The following is a 15203-nucleotide window of genomic DNA, read 5'->3' as shown; positions in this document are numbered from 1 at the left end:
AGACGCGAAATTTTCGGCCGATTTTCAGGAAAGTGATCGGCTCGCCGTTCCCGACTTGGCTTCGGCAATCATGGTAGCAACTTGCTACCATGCTACTAGCAAGTCCTGTAGCTGGGTACCGTATCCAGCGTCGAGACTCCCATCAAATGCCACGCTGCTATGATAGTGTCGATACCATTGATAGTTAATGGCGTCGGCGTCGATACTCCCAGCGACAGCAGGTGTTACAGTCACTTGGTAATGACCTAGAAACGTCCGTATGCCGAATGCGTTTGTGGTGTAGTGGGGCGTCGATCGCGGTGCCGCAAGATGCAAGCGAAAGTGATCAGCATGAGCGCCCCAGCGCACACAATAATGCTTCCGATGCCGAGCCAAAGCGCATACTTCTCCACAAGGTTCAAGAACTCCGTGCGGCATTCGGAATACGGAGCCGTCCCGGACGAGCTGTTGGTGTCCCCGGTGGCAAGGAAAACCCCGCACCAGATTAAGGTATCGGCAGTTCTAGGGCACTTGTCATTTGCCCAGTCGAGCACAGACGAGAAATCCTCGAATTGCTTCGCTTTTTCGCAGCCATCACACACGCTCGAGAGCACATCGTAGCTGTCCAAATAGTCATCACATAGCGTGTTGACACCCCCGGTCATGTTCTCGAAGAGCGATGTAATGGACGAGTCGAGTGAGGGGGCGAACATCGTGAGTGCGTCTGAGACCGAAGCCTGGTTGCAGATAAACTCGCCTTGCGCGTAGCAGTACACTTGATCGAAGTCTTTTTTCACTGATTCCTCGTCGCTGTTGGCTGGATACGTCGAGTCTTCCCAGTCATTGGCGCGATGGTGTAGCAGGAAGGCTGCTACCGCTACTATCACGAACAAAATGAAGAAGAGAAGCATCACACTCGCGTAGATGCACAGTCCTAAGCGCCAACGACATAATGCCGCGATTGATCCCCACAATGCCAACCCAATGATGATAGCACCGATGACGATCAGTGCGGTCACAATTCCGTCAATCGGAGACCAATAACCTTGGATCACTTCCACCCAACCAGTGTGCCGTAAGTATATCCCCACATATAACACTAGCGCTCCGCCCAATGCAAGGATACAGTTGATCACAATCAAGATCACCTCGCTAACGCATTTGGTAAGACAGGAACACAGCCCCATTCTGTCGTTATTTCCTTGCTTCGGGTGTGCGCGCTAGAAGGATAAAGGCAAAATGCCGCAACTTTCACAGGCACTACCCTTTTGTGGGTGATGAAATCCATCCTTCAACACTCCAGCAGCCATTAACGTTTCAGCACTATGACACCGCCATCAGTCGTAGGAAGGAATTCAAAATTTGAAGCATTTAAGTTCAGCATAAGGCGTGGCGGGCACCACGGTGTCGTAGCATACACGTGAAGCAGCTTATTAACTCTGCACAACATTTGATTCTTCTATCTGCTAGTACGCCTCATAGACGTCATACATGTACATGTCGCGACGACGTAGATAGCACGACATGATAATGACTGCCACTGAGCCGATGACGACGATGACACTTCCGATTGCCAGGTAAAGTGAGTAATTGCTGACAAGGTCGAGGAACGCGCCTCGGCAGTGTGTGTAAGGATCTGTTGTCCCTGTTGTGTTTGCTGCATTCCCGTCGAGAAACCAATTCCCACACCACGCCAAAGTTTTCGCGTCAGGTTCACACTCGTTTCTAGACCACTCGAGTACAGACGAAAAGTGGTTGAACTCACGTGCTTTATCACATCCGTCGCACACATCTGCGAGCTCTTTATAATCGTTCAAGTAGTCATCGCAGAGTGTGTTGACACCGCCCGTAACGTTCTTAAACAAGTCGGTGATAGTCGAATTCAGGTCGGGTGCGAACATGGTCAGCGCGTCGGAAGCTGAGCCTTCGTTGCAGATATACACGCCCTGGGCGTAGCAGTACACTTGGTCAAAATCGCCCTTGATGTCTGATTCGCTACTGCTGGCCGGATACGCTTCATCCTCCCAGCCAGAAAACATATCCCAGAGCAGGAAGGAGCAAACGCCAACAAGGGCGAAGAGCAGCAGCACGAGTATCACAAACACCATGTAATAGCAGAGCCCAGCTCTCCAGCGACAAAGTGTGGCTACAGTACCAAGTGCTGCCATGGCCATGACCACGCCGGCCACGCAGATGAGCGTCGTAGCGAGTCCGTTAATAGGAGACCAATAGGCCTGGATGACTTCCACCCAGCCCGTGTGACGCACGAATACGGCCACATAGAGTACCAAGCCGGCGCCGAGCGCTAGGAAAACGTTGATGGTGATCAGCAGCAGCGCGCTCACGCACTTCGCCAAGCAGTCCAGGCAGCCCATGGCGGTCCGTTGGGCGTTCCGGTGCGTGGGCCGGTTTCAACTCGGAGAATTCAGTCAAGCGTGGCGTCTACAACCGGGAGTCAGACCAGGTCTCTCAAAACCGATATAGAAAACACTATTAATTTTAAAAGAGGTGGTTTACCACATCGATGATCGAAAAGTGTCGGGTCGTGATCCTCTTATGGTACAGTACTGTACCTCAGAAATTATCGAGTGAGGCTGTGTCACGACCACCCCATGCTGAACGAAGGCATTGCCGACGACTCACCACGACGCTGTTGTGTTGCTGACGGTGAGCCGGTGACTCATATGCTGAGTTTGAGCAGAAAAATGCTTTACCGGTCACCCTTTCGTGGCAAAAGATTGCGAGCATCTGTCCGCTGTCCAGTTGAAAGCCACACATGATTGGAAAATGCGATTGCCGCCTTTGCATGGCCGCAGCGTAGAGCGACGCATTTTACAGTACCGTGACAATATTTGTATTGCTCGGCGGGGCTGGAATCCAGCCTGGATAGCCGGGCAAATAGAGCGAGCAAGCCCTACAGCAACAACATATTGACAGCCTCGTCGAGATCGCAGCGTCGGGGTCTGTTTGCCTGGACTGACACCCCACGTGGAGTGATTTGTTCGGAGATTGCTAGGCAAGTTGCAGAACTCCATATTTCTGCGCTTCAGCGTTTGAACGTGTATGAATTTGCATGTCGAGTTGGGGATGCATGTCAAGTTTGAGTATCAGAATGAAAACTTCTTTTAGGACAGCAGTTCCTTCACTCTCTGTGATTCGCTAAAATACGGCAAACTCGGCTCTGATTGACCGGAATCCAGATTTTCCCATCTTATTGCTGCAAAAGATACAGCTGGGATTTGAGCCAAGCTGGTTAAACTCTACGGGGCGGTACGGAAATCATTCCCCGTTTTGGCGCTTCGGACGCGACAACCACAGCTCTCAACGCCTCGGACTACTCACAGCTAATACTCTCGTGACTATGCCTCAACTCACTGCCGCCGGCGGCCTCATGGTCCTGGTGAACATTGGCTTCCTAGTGGCTGGAGCTTTACTACTGCGCTTCAAATCGACGCTAGAAAGCAGCGGCTGGGCTGATGCTCTCGTGGGTACAGACTACGAGTCTGCTGCGGACACGGCTACTACAATGGTGCAGCTACTGGGAATCGCGGCTATTACGTTGGCGCTGGTGGGCATCGTGGGAGCTATCATCCAGAACCGCTTGCTGCTCCTGCTGTACTCGGTTGTAATGGTCATTGCGATGTCGGCATTCGGTGTCTTGGCTGGCACGGCATTCACATTCAAGACTAAAATGACAGACTGGGAAGAATCCACGTTCCCCGCCGAGGATCAGGAGACTAAGCTGGCGGAGACCTTTAATGAGGTGTACTGTTACGCCGAGGGATATTACTACTGCAACAACGCTACAGCGCAGGAGGCCTACACGACCTTTTTCCCGAATGCTTCGACTTCGCTAGTGAGTCTTCTACCCAACACAACGGGTATCGTGTCACTCTGCAATGAGCTCAATACCACTGTAGAAGGCCTCTCGACAGTGTGCGACGCCTGCAACATGTCGACAAAGTATACCAAGTACGACAGAATACTCACCTGGGCTGAAAGCAAGTGTCCGAGAACTTCAGTAACAGGTCAATGGTGTGCTTCGTTCCTTGCAACGGGAACTGCTGGTGCAGTGTACGACGGTGCGCCGTACGGTCAGTGTCGCACTATTTTCCTGGATGTGGCCATCGACTGGAGTGGCACAATGGCAATTGCTGGATTATTGGTCGCAATCGCTGCTGCTGCCATCGTTGCTCTGGCATGTTTCGCTCGCCGCTCGAAGGGCTCAAGCGATGAGCGTCTTACGAAGGTGTGAGCAGTGAAAGCTGTGTGTGTGCAACGAGTACAGTAGGTGCGGTACACTAACATGAAAATGCGGCTGCATGTGCCCTGTGAATATGAGAACCAATGAGTAGTACTACGCACGATATTGTTTAATACTACTTATCGTATTAAAATACTCAACTTTGCATGCTAAGTACTACTTAAGCAACTACTACAATACTACGTAGTACAATACTAATAGTACAGCAAAATTAAATTTTTGATGGTATTTTTTTCGTCCGAATGCCATCCCTGCAAAGGTTTATTTGGGTTATTCGGAACCAACTGAAAATAGTCCGATTTGGGTCGTAATAATATAAGCTTGGTTGGCTTATAACATAGTTCCAAAAACTCGTCGTGACGCATGATGATTGGCTAGGATGGCATTCAGACGAAAAAACCCCATTAAAATTTAATGGATTATTTTTCGTCTGAATGCCATCCTAGCCAATCAGATCTCTCATGTCCCATAACAACGGACAGAAAACAAATAATACTAGATTGTATTTACAAAAGTAATATAAATATTCGAATGTTTTTTGATACTGTAAAAAGTATTACTATTTAAGTACTGTTATGTAAGACTGGTGTGGCGTCGTATTGGCTTTTTGCTTGGCTGGCTGGCAACAGTTGCGCAGCAAGACACTACTTGATCCCGCTTAACCAAACACCTCTTGGGGTTACAATGGCGACCAGCGGCGAGTTCAAGCGCCTGGTGCTTAAGCAGTTCCCGGCCACGAACGAGGTGGAGACGGCCGAGAACTCGTACTGGAAGAAGTTTCATGCGCCGCAAGAGCTGCAGCAGGTTGGCCCCGTCACGCACATCGACGTCTCGCCCGTTGCGCCGCACCAAGTAGCGATCACCTCGTCCACGCGCATTCACCTATACAGCACCACGACCAACGAAATCGTTAAGACTTACAGTCGTTTCCGCGACGTCGTGTACTCCGGCACGTTCCGCTCGGACGGCAAACTGTTGGTGGCAGGTGGAGAAGCTCCCTACGTTCAGGTGCTGGACATTAACACTCGTGCAATTCTGCGTTCTTTCAAGGGCCACACTGCTGCCATCCGCAGCACCCGCTTCTCAGCCGACAATGTGCACGTGCTGTCGTGCTCTGATGACAAGACCGCCCGGTACTGGGACCTGCCTACTGCCAAGCCGCTGGGTTTGCTGGGAGAGCACTCAGACTACGTGCGCTCGTCAGCTGCCAACCCGTCGTCTCACAATGTTTGGGCTACGGGCTCGTACGATCACACAGTTAAGCTCTGGGACCTGCGTACGTCGGACCAGACAGTATCTAAAAGCACCATGAACCTGGACCATGGTGCTCCTGTCGAGGCGTGTATGATCATGCCGGGTGGCAGTCTGCTACTCTCGGCTGGTGGCAACACTATTAAGGTGTGGGACATTCTTAGCGGCGGACGGATGCTTCACCCTTTCTCGAGTCATCAGAAGACAATTACGAGCTTGGGTTTGGACGGTACGGGCACGCGTCTGATGTCAGGATCGCTGGATGGACACCTGAAAATTTACGACTTGAAGACGTACGAGCTAGCACACGGATTCAAGTACAAGAGCGGCGTGCTCACTTTCGGAATGTCTCCAACAAACTCGCACCTTTTCGCTGGTACGGTGGACGGTATCCTCGCTGTGCGTCGACGCACCTTGAAGCGCACAGAACAGAATGACATCAAGACTCGTCAGGCTATCATTCGTGGTGGCAGCTACAAGTACTTCCTGCGTGGCAAAAACGCCAAGCCGGCAGCTGCAGACTACACGGTGGCCACCACACGCCATAAGCGTATTCAGCCGTACGACCGCGCCCTGCGGAAATTCGACTACAAGAAGGCTCTGAACGAGGCTCTGGACACACGTTCGCCTGTCGTTGTCGCCAGTATGCTGGAGGAGCTGCGCCTGCGTGTCGGACTCAAGCGTGCGCTGGGAGGACGCGACGAGGAATCGCTCGAGCCTCTGCTCGCTTTCCTCATCAAATATGTGACCGACCCCAAGTATGCGTCGCTGCTCATCCACGTATGCACCATTGTGTGCGACCTGTACGCACCGAAGCTCAGTCAGTCCATGCTTATCGACAGCTTGTTCGTAAAGCTTCGCGAGAAGCTCAACGAGGAACTACGCGTGCAGAAGCAGGTGCTGAGTGTGGTGGGTATGATGGACTCGCTCATGGCTGCTCAATCGAACGGCACCGTCGGTGTGGATGTCAGCAGTTAGATTAGATCAGAAATACGATGTTGACTTCCCCGGTGTATAGATTTTCATTTTTTGTGCACAATGTTCTTGTTCTTATTCACTCGAGCATCCAGCTACGAGCAAGAAAGAGCCTCAGCGTTGAAGACCAGTAGTAGAGTATGCAAAATGGTAGCACGGTGTGCACCAACTTGATTTGGGTCCTGCTTCCCTGGTCCTTCGCTATTTGCTAGTTCTGTCCACTCAGTCGCAATCGTCCACCACCATTAACAACAAATCTATCTAGAAAGAGTGTGGATGACCTTGAGCACGTCCTCGAACTCAATGTTCTCCTGGACCTTCTTGGCTTGCATCTGGTTGTCCTCGTTGGGGTTGATCTGAATCAAGTTGTCGGCAACAGTCCACTTCTCGGCTGCAACGATGTCGGCCACCTCCTTGTCAGACACGTTGAGTTTAGCCTTGAAGACCTCCGTGGAGATGGCGCTGTGGCTGCGGCTGATAGCTGTCAGAATGTAGGCGCGCACCGACTCCAGGAAGCCTGGCACCTTCTCGGCGAAAGTCACGCTCTCCTTCCAGAAATCCTCGAACAGGCACGACTGGAGCATGAAACCCGTGTGAAGCACTGCCGTCACGTTGGCGTCCTACATCACCCCCAACATCAACTCGTTATTAGTCTGTAATGCAAGTATAATTTCCTCCAAGGCTGCTTTGTCGTACCTCGCGGATGCTCTCCGGGACCATCGTGGAGGCGCCGGTGAAGAATGTGGAGGGCAGGGCCATGACGCCCTTGACCAGAATCTTGGCCACGTTCTCGGCGCTGATTGTGGCCGGGTACACCTGGTACAGCTTGAGCAGCGCCAGACTGGCGTCAATGTCCACGGTCTTGTTCTGCACCTGCTCGGCCAGATACGTCTCCAAGACCTTCACACTGGACTCCTCGCAGAAGCCACGCCCATTATGAACGGCCTGCAGCTGCTGCTGCGTGGCCGAGGCATTCTCTGCCGTCACGAAGTCCACGATCGTCTGCTGCTGGAAGGCCGGCATGCTTGGCTTGATGCTCGCTCTGCTGTGTTATTGTGCTCCCCTTCTGGTCGATTGGTTGGGAGGCATCGAATATGTTATTTGAAAGGTCATGATCGAGATAGACAGGGTATGATGTATGGAAGTCTCAATACCTAAACCGGTCGGCAAATCTATATTTATTACCAATTGGAAAGTGCCAAAATAGACTCGTCACATGGCTACATCGCAGTTTTGTTGTCTTTTGTGGTTGCCTTCCGGTGGGCGAGGTTCGACCGGTCGATGGATAGCGGCGATCGATCGAGCTCGCTTTGCTGTCCGCAGCACCGCGCAACGATCGCCATGGGCAAAGGGAATGTGATGCTTCGCTCTCCTGCAATCCCACATCGGCAGCGATCAAACCAGGACGACGAAGGTGACGGCTCCAGCAATAACAGTAGCAATAGCAGCAGCACCACCAAACGGAAGACGATGCAATGTTCAACTTCAGCTTTTGCTGCCCCACACGACGAAGCAGCAACATTATCTTCAGACGCAACCGCCTCCCTTGAGGCTCAAGTTGAGCGCTCCAAATCCGTGATTGTGTTACGACGCTGCGAAGACGTAAATGTCCGCACTGGTGGCTTCCAAAAGATCAAGGAGGCTGCGCACCGCCTGGATATTCGTCGGCCACGGCAACAGCACCAGCACATGAAGGAATCCCCAGCAAAAGATCAGCTGCCGAAAGAGTCCGGTCTCAGGAAAGAAGGCAAACTTGAACAAACTATTTACACCAATTACACATAATTTCATTGTTTTCTTTTCGTCGCTTTGCCAAATCACACAAAAACAATAGCGTGCGACGATGGCGGGCAAGGGCGGCGACGTGACCGACGAGGAAGACATGGACCTTGACGTTGACACTCAAGCGCGTCTGCAGAATATGACACTGGGCATGAAGCAGCAGGCGGACGAGCTGCTGCTGGCCAACCAGCTCGACAAGGCGCTGACACTGTACCGGGAGCTCCTCATGCATCTTACGCGCTCGCAGGTGACACTGCTACAACAGAAAGAGCTCGTGATCTCCTGCCACATGAATGTCCTAGCGGCAATGAGCAAGGCGAGACGGTGGAGCAGCGTCATGACGGAGGCGACGGAGACGCTGAACGTGTTCGCCGAGCTCCAAGAGGCCAAAGTGGTAAAGAACATTCCGTCTGACGAGCAACAGAGGGAGAACGTGGTGCTCGCACGAGCGTATTACTTCCGAGGCTTTGCCTATTTGAAGCAGGGGGCTTTTCAGCTGGCACAACAGGACTTTCGTCGTGCGTTAGAGCTAAATCCCGAGGATGAAACCATTCAGAACGACTACAAGGAACTGCAAACAGCTTTGCAGGCGGAACAGAGGGTAAAACAGTTCATTGCTACGTCGATGAAGCTCTTTCAAGCTGGAAACTACAAGGCGGCGGTGGAAGCGTGTGTGAGTGCGTTGAAGGAGAGCCAGATACTGCAGAAGACGGACCTTACGGGACTGATTCATGGAAATTTGGCGGCCATCTACATGAAGATGAAGGACGACGCTAAAGCAATTGAGCACTATAAGCGCACCATGTTGCTAACTCGATGTATGGATAAGCCCACGGCTGCTCAGAATGAACGGGTGTACGATATCTTGGACAGCCTGGCTGGATGCTATTCACGCAAGCGGGACTACAGCTCAGCGTTGTCTGTAATCGAAGATCAGATTAAATTATTTCCTTCGTGTCCCGAGCGAAAGGACCGCGAGGCGATGATGTATCTTAACGGTGGACGCATTTGTTATACCATGGGAAGGTACGCTCAAGCTGAGGAACACTTGGAGAAAGGACACACTGTGGCATTGAAGGCGTTAAACCAATTGGACATTGCGTTGAATTGCGCATATTGGCTGAGTAAAGCCTACGCCAAGAACAGCAAATTTGAAAAGGCCATGGAGACACTCGATGCAACTATTGCTGAGCCTGGAAAGGAGGCAAATGATGCAGCCATTACAGACTTGCTGGAGAAGCTCTTGTTGGCAAGGCTGGATTTACTGGACCCAGAAACGAATGCATCTGCTAGTGAAAGTGACCTGTTCAAGGGCCAACGTCGGGAATCCCAACTTTGGCAAACTCTGGAGTATTTTGACGGAAAACGGCGGATTTGTGGGCATGTTCGAGCTGCAGAAGTGCTTGTCAACTTCTTAAAAACGAACGAAGGAGCTGGAAATGAGGATAACTGCTCGAAGATGCTGCGCGCTGTGGCGCTTACTGATTGTGTCAATATTGGAAAGCTGTCCAGCTCCGATGCCACAAGTTTCATGAAGCTAGCACTGGTTAAAGTTGACATGACCATTAACCAAAGCTCAGCATGCCGAAGAGATGCGAAGGAATTACTGGCGACATTGCTCCGCGATCTAGAAATACCTGGTGGTGCAGATCCGTCGTGCCGACTACAGTTGCGCAACACTGCGTTGCTCAAGTTGGTGGATATTTGTATCGAAGATGAGGAAGAGGAGTCCGATGAGGAGATTCGCAAATTACTCGAAGAGGCAATTGACGTGCTTTACGATGAAGTTGAAGCTGCGTCAAAGGCACAACTTGTGGTACTGCTACTGAAGATTGGGCGATGGAGAGCTGCTCGAGGGGAGCTTGTTGGTGCTGCAGAGGCTCTGGAGGAGAGTGTAAAGCTTCTGCATGATGCCTCAGACTCGAATAGTGACTGCTTGTATGAGTCACTTGTCGGGCTCTGTGTGGTGCAAATTCGGATGGGAAAGCTCGACAAAGCTACATGTGCGATGGAAGAGATTGAAACACTCCCAGTCACTCAAAACGCAAAAGAACTGGCGATCATTAAGGACCGACTGCAAGCGGCGATAATAGCGGTTCAAAAGAAGGCCAAGGAACCGGAGAAAGCATACCTGTTTGAGAAGCAGGACTCTGCTTCTAGCCACAGGTTTTTGTGCGGGATTAGCCAGGTGTGGTGGGGTCAATGGTGTGGGCCGCTGGTTGCCTGTATCGCCGCCGTAGCTGTGGCTTTGCTTTTTGCATGAACAGACCCGAAAGCCTGAGAAACATGAACTGTAGGATAGGATAGTACCAAGTCGAAAAAAATGTTGTGCGACAATCAATAGGGTCGGATAGTGTGCAAACTCTTTGAATCACTCGTTGTTCTTTGCGTCAGCGTTGATCTCGTCAGGTTCATCGTTATCGTTCGTGTCGTCATCATCGCTGCCTTCAGAACTACCATTAGAACTATCCTTCTCCTCGTCGTCCTCCCCGTCGCTCTCATCTGATTCTCCTTCTTTCGCGTCCGCTGCCTCTGCAAAGTAGTAGCACATTGTCAATTCTTGACCAAAGCTTCTAATGACACAACCTACCCATGGCATCGTGCTGCTTCATAGCCTCCAGTAGATCCCGCACGAGGCGGTTGCTGGGCTCTGCCTTCAGAACTGTAGTTCGTAGTGAGTCAGTAATTTCGTCGTTCTATCGGGAAGCCCACAGCTCATTACAGTAATCAGTTTCACTCACTTTCTTGTGCCGCTCGTTCTGCTTCGACGCTGTTTCGCTCTTGGACGTACTTGAGGAACGTCGTGAGCAGACTCACTGGTGCTTTACCGGGAGCCCAAGCGCCATCCACTTGGTCGTCCCACACTTTATCCACGCATTCCTGCCCACGTGTAGCCTCAACGCCACCTTCCTTTTCCTCTAGCGCCGGTGGCATCTTCAATGACCGGAACTCACGTCGCTTCGTGCACGGTCCTGTATTAGAGTCATATCATTTAACTTGATTCAAATATTGAGTCTTAAAAAATATTTTGCAAACTCAAATAGTACGCTCTCACTATAACATCCAATCCGCATTGACAGTCTCGAGCAATGGCGTCGAACGGGGTGAAGCAAGAGGAGACAGCGAGCGTCAAAGCGGAGGAGAGCGCAGACGACACGCAGGTCAAAGTGGAGGAGGAGGAGAACAAGGACAGCGTAAAGGCGGAGTCGGACGACGCCGCGGCCGTGAAGACGGAGGAGCAGAAGACGCGCGACGTGAAGCAAGAGAAGAATGGCCGCGTTAAGGCAGAAATCGTCGTCAACGGCGTGAAAATGGAGGAAAAGATCAAGAAACAGGAGATGGATGGGGTTCAGTCCGCAGTTGGGGTCGCTGGGGACGTGAAAATGGCCGTTCGGAGCGTGAAAAGAGCCGTCAAGAAGGACGAGGAGAGTAAACAGCAGGAGCAGCAAGAGGATCGCTCCCACATCCGACGCAAGGCCGTTATCTGTGATGCAGCGCTATGGGACTCGATTGAGTGGGTTGTGGCTGCAGGAGCTGAGGTGGATGCGGGACAGAGACTCGGTACAGCTGGACGCCTGGAGGAGGGCAATCAGAGACCGATGCAGGCCCCAGGCAAGGGACGGCTGTATATTTTGACCAAAGAGCAGTCGGACGAACTCATGGGCGATAAAGAGAAGGTGGCAGCGACTGCAATGAGGACTGTTGCCTTCGTGGAGTATTGTATTCACCCTGTTCGCAACGGCCGCACGTGTTTGATGTGCTTGGCGGCTGTGGATGACGACGAAGAGAATGAAGATATGGAGAGCGTTAATGTGGTCTCGCATGGACAAGTGATCCGACTTAACGTCGAGGAAGCGAGTACGGTGATGTTAAAATGCGTATTGTTTCGTGTTGTGGTGATAGCTGACTCTGGTTTTGTCGTGTTGGCTAGAAAAATTCGACTCGGATAACATTAGGCGGCAGCTTGGTGCGAAGAAACTGTCGTTGGTGCTTGATCTGGACCACACCTTGCTGCATGCTGTGCGTGTGGACGATGTTGTGGGCGAAATCAAGCAGACAGGTACCGGTCGATCGCTAGTCTTTTGTCCAATTATTTCAGGTAGTTGATATCAAACGGATGTGTATCGTTGTGCTAGCAGACGACATCCACTTCTTTTTCATTCCGGGACTTGCTCAGCAGCACGTGGTGAAGTTACGACCTGGTCTTACTGAGTTTTTGACGGAGTTATCAGCGTTGTATGATTTATTCATCTACACGCACGGCACGCGACTGTATGCTGAGCAGATTGTCAAGATTATTGATCCGGACGAAACGTACTTCAAGAACCGTATCGTGGCGCGGACAGACACCCCGGATATGCTTCACAAGTCGCTGAAGCTGCTTTTCCCGTCTTGTGATGACTCTATGATTCTTGTTCTGGATGATAGGATCGATGTGTGGAAGGAAAACGAAGGAAATGTCTTCCTAATCGAGCCGTATCACTATTTCAAGTGCACTTCTGAGATTAACAACGCGTCGGGCCGAGGTGTAGCTGGCATGGAGGATTCGGAGGCCGAGGCCAGTGAGGACAGACATCTTGCACAGTCAACAACAGTTCTCAAGGTATGACTTCAGTGCTGCCATGAACATCTCAGCTTGTTATGCTGGGGTTCAAAAATTACTTTAACGGGTATTTCATGTACTTTTTAGCACGTACACGAGGAATTCTATGCGGGTCATGAAACAGGAATGCGAGGCATGACCGCCGAGGAGCAGATGGCTGGCAATGGCCGCGACGTTAAAGCGATTCTGAGCGCGGTGGGTTACTAAATTTGCGTGTGTACAAAGCTGCGTGTATCTAACGATGGTGGTTTTATCTAGCAAAAACGCGCGATCTTGCAAGGCTGCAGTATTGTTTTCAGCGGAGTATTTCCAATCGTCGGTCCTCAAAGTCATGAATCCCACTACCTGTGGCGTCTTGCGGTGGATTTGGGTGCTACCCCCAGTATGACGTTAAAGGACTTTCCACTGACGCATTTAGTGATTCACCCAGAGCGATTAGGAACTCAAAAACACGTTCAGGTAAGTGACTCAGGTGTATTTATGCCCGAGCACAAGGTGGTTGGATCGTGACATTCTTGCAATGTAGGCGAAAAAGATACCTGGAGTGCACATTGTAACCCCCGATTGGATCCTGAAGTGCACTCGATCGTGGTCTCGAGTCCCTGAACATGATTTCCTTGCTGACGAGTGGAAAGCAAAACATACAAAGAAAGAACCTGAGAAGCAGGCAGACGATGCTAGTGTGTCTTCTGGAGCAGCAGCGCCGACAGACACGAGTGATGGTGCTGGTGGAAGCCAACCACCCTCACCTACTGCCCCTGCTGCTGAAGCGAAGACGGTTACTAGTATCCTAGTCAAGCGAGAAGTGGGGGATGCAAAACTTGGAAAGCAGGTCTCGTTTGCGAAAGTTATTGACGACTCTGGTAACCCTCCTAGCGAAGAGGGAACTATACGAAAGTCCAAAGTGGTGAGAAGGTCTCGAGTAATTCGAAGACCGTCTGGTGCTGGTGGAGCTATTGGTGCTGTTGCTACTGGAGTCGTGGCTACTGGAGGCACATTTGATTTCCTGTCAAAAATTAAGGCAACGAAGCGTGAACCCTCTCGTGCTAACGTCAAGTCCGTAAAGACTGAAGAGATGAAAAAAACTCCAGCTCGTCCGGCTTCTCCACCTAAGGTAGCTCAGCTTCACTTATGGTATTGTTGCTGCACTTTATGTTACTAACGAGACTTTAATTATTAGGATATCGACGATGCGTTTTTGCGCCTCATGGAGGCGGAGGAACGTGAAAACGAGGAAGAGGAAAAGCGAATACACTTGTCAACGAATATCAAGGACCAACTTTTTTCAAGACGGATGAAGGAGAGCAAACGGTCTTTGGAATCAGATCCTACAGCAGCGAAGCCGGGCGAGAAGCGAATGCGAGTGACTCCATCGGAACCGACTAATGGGGAGGCTGAAAATGAAGAAGGGGACGATGAAGAGGTGCATAGTTTTTTTACGGTGGCTTGCTGCTCGATGTATTCTAACCACCTCGTATCGTATTGATCGCAGTTGGATGACCTCGAAGCTGATATCCTGGGAGATCTATGAAGCCTGTACAGATCTGCTGCCTTCTTCAATTGCCATTAGACCGGTGCTCTACAAAGAAAAGGAAGTTACCCCGAAATACCAACCTACGTTATCCTTGCTATCACGACCCAAGCTTCCTATACGAGTATATTGTACTCCGGAAGGTGAACGCGTGCTTCCATCATAACACGCTCTCTCCACCCTCAAATGCGGGTCCAAACTAGAACGGGGAGAACTGCACCACACTGGGACTAGATTACTAAAAAAAATAAATGCTTCACCACTTCAATTGAAACACATACACGTACTTCCTTAATTGCGATGACTACTCCGGCATAAGCTCGCGAATGCGTTCCTTCAGTGTATCATAATGTGCGCTTGCCTCTGCCAGCAGCACATCCTTGCTGGCAATAATTGCACTGAGCTCGCTGATGCATTGCTGGAGAGCATCCACCTGTTTCTGTTGCTTGTCGTCTTTAGTACATTGTTCGTCGTTTTTGCTGGCTACAGCGTTGAGGTCCTTAATCTGCTGCTTGAGTGACTTGATTTGCCTGTTCTTGTCAGCGATGATCTCGTCCTTCTGAGCGACCAGCGCCTCCAGTTCACTAACGCGTTTGTGGTCTTCAATGGGCCCCGGCTCGGTAATTGTCTTCTCGACCTCATCAATCCGTCGCTTGGCTGGCTCACTTTGTACTGATTTGCTTATTTTTCCCTGCTGGCGTAGCTGACGCAGAACTGCTTTCCCCTCGCGACGCAGCGTATCATACGTGAGATTGGCAAACGTTGAGCTCTTGACCATGTTGCGCCACGGAATCTGCACCCCGTTATCTAATGCTTCG

At 51.0% G+C, this 15203-nt stretch overlaps 10 protein-coding genes across 11 annotated transcripts; 4 read left to right on the top strand and 6 right to left on the bottom strand.

Annotated features, from left to right (window-relative positions):
* Positions 1-245: 245 nt before the first annotated feature.
* Positions 246-1166, bottom strand: PPTG_04883 (hypothetical protein; the record flags this gene model as incomplete). Its single annotated transcript, XM_008897219.1, has 1 exon — positions 246-1166. The coding sequence occupies one exon, from the start codon at positions 1164-1166 to the stop codon at positions 246-248; it is 921 nt and encodes a 306-aa protein (XP_008895467.1).
* A 279-nt stretch (positions 1167-1445) lies between these two features.
* PPTG_04882 (hypothetical protein) lies at positions 1446-2354 on the bottom strand (the record flags this gene model as incomplete). Its single annotated transcript, XM_008897218.1, has 1 exon — positions 1446-2354. One exon carries the CDS (start codon positions 2352-2354, stop codon positions 1446-1448), a length of 909 nt encoding a protein of 302 aa, XP_008895466.1.
* An 841-nt stretch (positions 2355-3195) lies between these two features.
* PPTG_04881 (hypothetical protein) lies at positions 3196-4426 on the top strand. The gene has a single exon (XM_008897217.1). It carries the CDS (start codon positions 3341-3343, stop codon positions 4232-4234), a length of 894 nt encoding a protein of 297 aa, XP_008895465.1. The 5' UTR covers positions 3196-3340; the 3' UTR covers positions 4235-4426.
* A 429-nt stretch (positions 4427-4855) lies between these two features.
* PPTG_04880 (hypothetical protein) lies at positions 4856-6566 on the top strand. Its single transcript, XM_008897216.1, has one exon. It carries the CDS (start codon positions 4928-4930, stop codon positions 6470-6472), a length of 1545 nt encoding a protein of 514 aa, XP_008895464.1. The 5' UTR covers positions 4856-4927; the 3' UTR covers positions 6473-6566.
* Positions 6497-7575, bottom strand: PPTG_04879 (hypothetical protein). The gene is made up of 2 exons (XM_008897215.1): positions 7166-7575; positions 6497-7089 (listed from the first exon to the last, which is right to left on the bottom strand). The coding sequence occupies exons 1-2, from the start codon at positions 7490-7492 to the stop codon at positions 6727-6729; spliced, it is 690 nt and encodes a 229-aa protein (XP_008895463.1). The 5' UTR covers positions 7493-7575; the 3' UTR covers positions 6497-6726.
* PPTG_21481 (hypothetical protein) lies at positions 7569-8216 on the bottom strand. Its single transcript, XM_008897492.1, has one exon. It carries the CDS (start codon positions 7989-7991, stop codon positions 7617-7619), a length of 375 nt encoding a protein of 124 aa, XP_008895740.1. The 5' UTR covers positions 7992-8216; the 3' UTR covers positions 7569-7616.
* PPTG_04877 (hypothetical protein) lies at positions 7666-10663 on the top strand. The gene has a single exon (XM_008897214.1). It carries the CDS (start codon positions 8313-8315, stop codon positions 10512-10514), a length of 2202 nt encoding a protein of 733 aa, XP_008895462.1. The 5' UTR covers positions 7666-8312; the 3' UTR covers positions 10515-10663.
* Positions 10556-11259, bottom strand: PPTG_04876 (hypothetical protein). Its single transcript, XM_008897213.1, has 3 exons — positions 10993-11259; positions 10842-10913; positions 10556-10783 (listed from the first exon to the last, which is right to left on the bottom strand). Exons 1-3 carry the CDS (start codon positions 11183-11185, stop codon positions 10623-10625), a joined length of 426 nt encoding a protein of 141 aa, XP_008895461.1. The 5' UTR covers positions 11186-11259; the 3' UTR covers positions 10556-10622.
* A 22-nt stretch (positions 11260-11281) lies between these two features.
* PPTG_04875 lies at positions 11282-14689 on the top strand. Of its 2 annotated transcripts, XM_008897212.1 has the most exons (8): positions 11282-12109; positions 12183-12311; positions 12391-12854; positions 12942-13049; positions 13113-13313; positions 13381-13968; positions 14035-14277; positions 14347-14689. In XM_008897212.1, exons 1-8 carry the CDS (start codon positions 11341-11343, stop codon positions 14383-14385), a joined length of 2541 nt encoding a protein of 846 aa, XP_008895460.1. In that variant the 5' UTR covers positions 11282-11340; the 3' UTR covers positions 14386-14689. The 2 variants fall into 2 exon arrangements, with proteins under 2 accessions (XP_008895460.1, XP_008895459.1); XM_008897211.1 differs by having other exon boundaries at positions 14035-14689.
* PPTG_04874 (hypothetical protein) lies at positions 14639-15203 on the bottom strand. Its single transcript, XM_008897210.1, has one exon. It carries the CDS (start codon positions 15161-15163, stop codon positions 14690-14692), a length of 474 nt encoding a protein of 157 aa, XP_008895458.1. The 5' UTR covers positions 15164-15203; the 3' UTR covers positions 14639-14689.

This window comes from Phytophthora parasitica, assembly GCF_000247585.1.
Source record: "Phytophthora parasitica INRA-310 unplaced genomic scaffold supercont2.5, whole genome shotgun sequence".
Taxonomy (NCBI): domain Eukaryota; phylum Oomycota; class Peronosporomycetes; order Peronosporales; family Peronosporaceae; genus Phytophthora; species Phytophthora nicotianae.
Note: the sequence above shows the minus strand (reverse complement) of the source record. Positions and strands in the feature narration are given on the sequence as shown.